The sequence below is a fragment of the Bison bison genome, unplaced genomic scaffold (genome assembly GCF_000754665.1).
Source record: "Bison bison bison isolate TAMUID 2011002044 unplaced genomic scaffold, Bison_UMD1.0 scf7180017864472, whole genome shotgun sequence".
NCBI lineage: Eukaryota > Metazoa > Chordata > Mammalia > Artiodactyla > Bovidae > Bison > Bison bison.
The window spans coordinates 10,081,054-10,089,130 of NW_011495033.1; the positions used below are offsets into that span (position 1 = coordinate 10,081,054).

General features: G+C 49.5%; 1 protein-coding gene across 1 annotated transcript in view; it reads left to right on the forward strand.

The window, feature by feature from the left end:
- HNF1B (HNF1 homeobox B) overlaps nt 1-8,077 on the forward strand; it is a 63,697-nt gene that overhangs the window by 47,587 nt on the left and 8,033 nt on the right. Inside the window, exons 11-12 of the mRNA XM_010861711.1 lie at nt 423-617; nt 3,875-3,993. Of these exons, the coding sequence (XP_010860013.1) occupies nt 423-617; nt 3,875-3,993 (314 nt within the window). The remainder of the gene's footprint in view (nt 1-422; nt 618-3,874; nt 3,994-8,077) is intronic.

Here is an 8,077-nt window from a genome sequence, read left to right on the forward strand (position 1 = left end):
TGTCCATTGAGTCAGTGATGCCATCCAACCATCTCATCTTCTGTCATCCTCTTCTCCTACTTTCAATCTTTCGCATCATGAAGATCTTTTCCAATGAGTGGGCAGACATAGAGCGCTGCAACCCCAAGGGGGCTTTGGGAAACAGGACAATTTTGGGAAACCCTCAGACCTCAGTCAGACCTGTTGAAACCCCATTTCCATCTACCGCTGTCTATGGAATGTGGGTGAGTCACCTTATCTCTCTAAGCCTCGATTTTTCAGTCTATAAAATGGGTCCATAAAATTGCTTCCTGGGCAACCTCTTATGTAACAGCCTCAACCCAGTGCTGGCAAACAGCAGGGGCTCTGTTGATGACCGTTAAAGTCTGTTCGCCTTTGCTCACCCCTGAAGCTGTCTCTGATCCTTCCTCTCATTCCCACAGGCCTCAACTCCTCCCAAGCTCAGAGCGTCCCCGTCATCAACAGCGTGGCTGGCAGCCTGGCAGCCCTGCAGCCCGTCCAGTTCTCCCAGCAGCTGCACAGCCCTCACCAGCAGCCCCTCATGCAGCAGAGCCCAGGCAGCCACATGGCCCAGCAGCCCTTCATGGCTGCAGTGACGCAGCTACAGAACTCACACAGTAAGGACCCGGGCATGTCGGGGAGGGAGCCCCAAGGGGCCTCAATGGCCAGTGTCTTCACTCTCTGGGTCTGAAGTTTCTTGGAAGCTTCCTGGTTTGGTCACTTTTCCCTACCTGTGATCAACCAAGACAATTTCTTTCTTTCATTTTTTAAAAAATGTGTTTGGCTGCACTGAGTCTTCGTTGAGGCACATGGGCCCTTCAGTCTTCGTTACAGTATGTGGGATCCTTAGTTACAGCGTATGGGATCTAGTTCCCGGCCCAGGGATTGAACCTGGGACCCCTGCATTGGGAGCACGGAGTCTTAGCCACTGGGTCATCTGGGAAGTCCCAAGACAATTTCTTAAGCACAACTCTTATGCGATGCTGTGCCTTTTCTAGTCCTCTTCTCTACCCCTGGAATTCCCAGGGGAGATTTTGCAGAGGCCAGTGAAGGCCGATCTGGGAAGAGAAGCTAGAGATAGAGATCTGGGGAGGTAATATAAATGTGGGACGAACCCATGCCCCCTTTCCCGCCCTAGTTCCCATGGAAGAGATCCTCAGGCAGGCACACCCCTTTTCCCAACGAGCCTCAACTTAGCCTTTTCAGCCCAAAATTCCAGGCAGCTGTTATCAGATGATCAGACTTGGCATATAACTTGCCTCCTAAGTGTCTTCTCTGAATTTGAAAAATCTTCCGGAGTCCCCACACTCTCTGATTTCCACCCCCCAAACATCTCTAATCAAGAACCATGAACATGGGTGGAAAAAGCCACCTGCACACAGAACGTTAGTTTCTGCCCCATGCAGAGGCTGCTTCCCACCTCCGATGTTCTCACCTACCCTAGGACTACCTTTCAACCATTTAGCTTTGGGGGTGTTTTTTGGTTTTTTTTTGCCATGCTGAGCAGCCTGTGAGATCTTAGTTCCCCAACCAGGGATTGAACCTGTGCCCCCTACCTTGGAAACATAGGATCTTAACCACTGGACCCCCCGGGAAGGCCGCCTTTCAACCATTTACTTCCCACCCACCCCTAGCCCCCATTTCTCCCCCTCCTGAGCCCCAGAGCCCCAGCCCTCTGGCTATGTCAGGCAGCCCTTGCCTCCGAGTCTGGGGAGAAAAAATGGGAAGGATGGTTTTCTATCTTCCAGCACAACCCCATGCACACACCTGGGCTGCCTCTGGAATGGAGCAATAGTCTTGCATCAGACAGACCTAGATTTAAATCTTGGCTCTGAGCCTTAGCAGCTGTGTAGCCGGTGGTAATTTCCTCAGCTACTCTCAACTTCAGTTTTTTCATCTTAAAATGGAAATAGTGTGCATGTGGAGTCACTATGAAAGTGAAACAAAAGTAGGTATGAACTGTGTTTGGTAAGCATTAAGAGTTATTAAAATGCGGACTTCCCTGGTGGTCCAGTGGTTAAGACTTCATGCTTCCAGTGCAAGGGGTGTGGGTTTGACCCCTGGTTGGGGAACTAAGATACCACATGCCACTTGGCCAAAAAATTTGAAAAATAAATATTTAAAAAGAGTTATAAAAATGCAAATAATTATTTATTAAGGGTGTCTAATAGGAGGAGGCAGGGCTGGGAAACAGGATTTCAGTTGCTCTTCTGGCTGCGAGTCTGAGGGGCAATGGCTAAGTTCAGCCTCCTTCCACACTCGGGGCTCCATCCCGCCCCAGGCCTGCAGAGCTGGTTCCTGCGTACCATCTCACATTCCAATCACATTTTCGTGGCTTTTAAAAAATCTGCTACAGCCTGCAGCAGAGCCTGGAACCACGTGTGTCACACTGTCCTTCCTCCCCGGCCCTGACAGTGCTCCCCCGCCTCACCTGGGCAGGATTCCTCAGTGGCGAGGCTTGGGTGGGACAGAGAGGGGTCACCAGCGACCTGTGCACTGCCGAGGCCCCGCTGCCCTGGCTGGCTCTGAAGAGAGAGCTCATGGGGCCCCAGACCAGGAAATAACCAGCCTCCCACCAAGGGAAGGACAGGCTGAGACAGCAGGCTGTGACCTTTACCCCCATTCCCTACTGGAGGACTCCTTGGTAGAACAAGCTGGTCCCTCCCTCAAGGCCAAACATCCACATGCTTTCTGGGTTGGTCATGTGACCTGGAATTTACATGAATCTTATGGATGAACTGGCATGAGTCAAAGTTTCCAGACTTGGTGGACACGTACTGGAAAAACAAAAAGCGAAAACCACATGCTTCTGGAGCTTTTATTGAAATCTAGGCTCAGGGAGCTTCCCTGGTGGCTCAGACGGTAAAGAATCTGCCTGCAATGTAGGAGATGTGTGTTCAATCCCTGGGTCAGGAAGATCCCCTGGAGAAGGGAATGGCAACCCACCCCAGTACGGAGAATCCAATGGACAGAGGAGCCTGGAGGGCTACAGTCTGTAGGGTCGTAAAGAGTCAGACACGACTGAGCGACTAACATGTTTGTCCATCATACTTCATTTGTGTGATGTCATAAGGCATTTTAGTGCAAACTGGGACAGCCCAAAATTATACAAGTAAGGACACCCATGTCTATTTAACAATTATTAATCAACCTACAATTGCTAGCATGAGACCTAGGACTTGAGTCACTACAGAAAAACTAAGCAAACAGGCCAGCTCCTTCATTTTGCCAGCTACTATGAACTTTTTTGGACTTGAATTCTCAGATGCACCACATATACCCCAGGATCAGTTGTGTTTGGGATGTTTGTTTGTTTGTCTTTGAATATTTCTTTATTTACTTAGCTGTGCCAATCTTAGTTGCAGCATGTGGGACCTAGTTCCCTGACCGGGGATCGAACCCCAGCCCCCTGCATTGGGAGCATGGAGTCTTAGCCACTGGACTACCAGGGAAGTCCCAGGATCACTTGCTGATATCCAGGCATCTAATACTTTGGAAGTCAGGGAAAGAAAGTGCTCCCGCCACAGAAGTGCCAGCCACCTCTATCCACCAGGCACTGTGGAAACCTATTTATCTATTTGGTAAACTGCTTTAAACACAGTCTCTTTTAATCCTACAACAGATATCATTCCCATTTTACAGAGGAGGAAACTGAGGCTAACTGCGTTGATTAAGGAGCCAGGATTTAAACACATAGCCATTCTTTTTGATCACATCACACTGCCTTGCCCAAACGTAACTACCACCCACCCCCATCCCCTTTTATCTGCCTGGGGAAAAAGGAACAGTGGTGTGGGATGAGGGGTGGTCTGTAGCTGTGCTTACATTCTTGCGGAATCTGCACCTTGACCTTGTCTTCACTCTGTCTCTGCAGTGTACACACACAAGCAGGAACCTCCCCAGTATTCCCACACCTCCCGGTTTCCATCTGCGATGGTGGTCACAGATACCAGCAGCATCAGTACGCTCACCAACATGTCTTCCAGTAAACAGGTAATGCTGGCAAGAAGGTAGGGGGAGGGGAGGGATGACTGTGACTGCTGATGTGCAGAGAGCGTGACAAGTATGCACTCGGCCTCCATGTGGTCCTTCTGAGGCTCCCTGGGTACTTTCTAAAAGAATCCCTGAGGTCACAAGGCAAAGAAGATGGGCCACAGGCTGAAGGGGCTTATTGCTCCCCTAGCATCCCTAAGAAGAGCACTAGAGTAGTGAAGTGTGCTCAGCTGCTGGAGACTGGATTATACAGAGCCTGCGGGCACTGGGGTTGAGTATCCCCAGTGGGTTGGTCATGATCCACGGACAGGGTATGCCCAAGGAGGGCTCAGAAAGTCAGACCCTCTGGAGTCTCACGCTTTGCAAGAGGGATCCCTGAGGATTTCCCATCAGTTAACAAATAGAGAAAACGAACAGTGAGTCAGAGGTCCCAAGGCTGATTCACCCAGTTCAGAACTCATCCTGAACCCCCAGTGTTGTAAGCTCCAGAAAATGACCCAATTCTGCCAACCCACGGGGACTCCCCAGTAGACAGCCTGGCCTTACCAGGGGCCTGTATTCACTTGGTGTTTTATAGAGAAGCTCAGAATCAGCTTCCTGGTGCATTGAAAGTGGGGAATCCAGAGGCTTAGTCACCATTTCAGTTGATGACTAACTCCCACCTCCACATACATAGAGAGGATGAGGGTAAAGACGACCCATGGTGAGGCTACAGCTTGGGCAGCTGGACTCGAACAAGACACTGAGAGTTAGGAAACAGGACAAGACGTCTGAACGCAGGTCGCAATTCCAGAGTAACACAATAGGACCTTTTAGTAGCTGGGGTCTGTGCAGTGTGGGAACTGTTTGGCCTTTATTGATTGTTAGATAAGTAGGTGACAACCTTGAACTTCATGTCAGAGGCTCTCGGCAGCGTTTGGTCCTGTGGATGATCTTTTTTTTTTCCCCCATCAAATCACACTTTATCCACTGCCATGTGCTCCTGAGGAAGTTATTTCATGGGCTCAGCCTTCTCTGTTCTTCCTTTGCCCCCATCTCCTCCTGGTCCTGCAGTATCATGAAACAGGTGGATCCAGTTCCTGGCTTTGCCACTTGCTCGGTGACCTTGACCTCCCTGAGCCTTCACCTTCCTCATCTCTAAAACAAGTCGTGGCATCTACTTGTTGGGCGGATTTGATTATGCCATGTAGATTAAGTGCCTGGCACATCTTGGGCTCTGAAACATACATGACCTAGTCCTTTGGGCTGTGGAATGAGGTGGGGTAGGGAGGGAGAGGTGTGTGGGACCCACTTTGCTATCCTTCTCTCACCCATTGGAAGATGAAAGGACAGTCCCCGTTGCCCTGCCCTTCGACTCCCGTGCGATTTCCCACTCTTTGTAGTGAGCAGGGAAAACATTTATCTGTGCTCACCAATCTCAATCAGGGGGGCAGCCAGGCGCAGCAGCCCTGCTTGGGAATACCTTCCCCTTTGAAAGGTTTATCAATCCATCTGCCGCTTGGGCAGCCCTGAACGGGGCTGTGATTAATGATTCCTGTCTTTCCCAAGTTGACTTTGATGCTTGCTTGTTGAAACAAGTCCTCTGAATTCAGGAAATGGCCTCTTAATCAAAACGCTTCGAGATGCTCTCTGAGATGCTGTACCGGCCCCCAAATGGGACTGAGTGGCCAGCCGACCTTGACGCCACATGAACGAGCCTCTAGAACTACTGTGAAGTCATCTCGAAACCCCCAGACATTTCAGGAGTCTGACGATAGACTCACAGTTTTATAGGATGATGACGATGACATTTAGTAAGGCTAGCACTCTTCATATAACACTGTACAATTTATGCTTCTCATGAACGTTATCTAGTTGTTTTCTTTTTGCCAAAACCTCCTAAGAAGTACAAAGAAATAAACCAAGGCTCAGAGATGCAGTGTAACCTGCCCAAAGTCACAAGAGATGATATGCTAGGACTGAACTTCCAGACTTTTGATCTTAGCTTCTAAATCCTGGACTTTTCCCACTTAAACACTACTCATCTTCCAATACCGATCTTTTTATTTATTTTTCACTGCTTTGGGTCTTCTGCTGTGCACGGGCTTTCTCTAGTTGCAGCGAGCAGGGACTGCTCTTCCTTGCAGTACAGAGGCTTCTCATTGAGGTGGCTTCTCTTGTTGCAGAGCACAGGCTCTAGGGCTCATGGGCTCCGTAGTTGAGGTGCAGGGACTTAATTGAGCCAAGGCTTGTGGGGCCTTATTTCCCAGACCAGGTTCATTGGCAGGCAGATTCTTAACCACTGGACCACCGGGGAAGTCCTGGCAATACCCCTCTTTAAAACGCCTATGGTAATCACTTCTCTTGTGGTCTGTAACAGTCAGGAACAAGAGTAAAAATTAAACCTACATAACTATATTCCAGTCAGGAAACCTTCTTCCTGCAAACAACAGGAGAAGAGAGGGTAGGAAAGATGGAATGAAATAAGAGGAGAGTGAAGATGCTGCCTCTTGGCAGCAGGAGGAACCCAAGGGGAGGAAAAGTTGTACACACTCTGTTCTGAAGGCAAAGGGTCAGAGGTGAGTTTCAGAAGGGAATTGGTGGCAATTCTGCTTTTTTGTTGTTTGAAAGTGTTCTTTTCCAAAAAGCATTTCAAGACTATTGCTAGGAGTCGGAAGCCCATGACATAAGGAGAGGAAGATTCCTTGGCCAAATATGTTGGGGGAACAGCTGGGTTTAGCAGAAACCCCACAGGACAGGGCTTCTCAGAATCTCTCCTGTGCCAATGTGGGCATTGAACCAGGACCCGTCCCGGGCAGGGCTGCTTTAGAGGCATCGTAGAATGCTAAGAAAAGGGTCTGAGCCAATCCTGGCTCCTTCACACCTGCTCCCTGACCTTGGGCAGTTAATTCAGGGCTGTGAGTCTCGGGTTCTTCATCTCCAAAGGGGAAGCTCCCACCTCCCTCATACAGAATATACAAAGTGCCTGAAGATCATGCCTGGTACTGAGTCGTATGCTCGAAGTGACAGCTTCCTTCCTGTTCCTACCCCTTTCTGTCTGTGATCCCTTAGAAGACACCTTCCATTAGGTCCTTCAGGATTGAACTCACTGCTTGGTCTGCACGTGGTCAAAGGAGGTTCTGACAATAACATGTCTCAGGGTTGGGACCATTTCTCTGGCACATCCTGCCTCCTGGGCCGGGGCTCCAAATCCCTGCTTCCCACTCTCCTGCTACACAAGGATGCCCTTTCACCCACCTCCCAGGAAAAAAAGCCAGTAGTTCAGGCCTTTCAAAGCACCCAAGCCCTTTGTGTGGGGCCAAATGCCTGGCCTTTAGTAGATATTCAGTAAATATGAATGAGTGAGTGAATGAATGAGTGAATGAATGAATACATTCAAATCTAGCATTTTTTTTTGAGTACCTCCCATTTGCCATGTAGGACTCCAGGTGATTTTCCATCTTACCTTTCCTGGCTAACCCTCCTGCAAGGTAGAAATTTTTATGCCTAATTTACAGAGCCAAAAATGGACATTCAAAGATGGGGTGGAATCTGGCTAAGCATACAGGATGGTAAATCTGGAGCTAGAGTTCCAGACTTTGGTTCTTCTCACTCCAAATCCACTCAACAACACTCACCTTCTAAGATCCATTTTTAAAGTGCTTATAAAAATGACTCAAGGTTATGCCGGCCTGAGGCTAAAGCCAGGATTTGACCTTGTCTCCCAGTGTTTTCCACCGTCAGGACAGGCATGCCGCAAGACCTTGTGGATCATGTTTCAGAAACCTCAGGCTGGAACTTTCTTGCTGGGAATCCTTGGCAGCTACTGCCCTCTGTCCTTTCCAGAGCCTGTCTCCTGTCACCAGCTCCCCCACCCCCCAAAGAGTCCTGGCGAGTTACCATCTAAGTGGGTCTCTGCCTGAGCCTCCTGCAAAAACAACAGCCCTCTAGCCTGGAAACCAGACCACAGCAAGCACCAGCCTTGGCTAAAACAAGTGTGGGCAGGCTGTGAGCAGACTCCTGTTTCCACAACTCTACCCACCGCTCCACTTCCTAGTTTATATAGAGAGAGGTCAGGAGAGGACCACCCCCCCCCCCCCCCCCG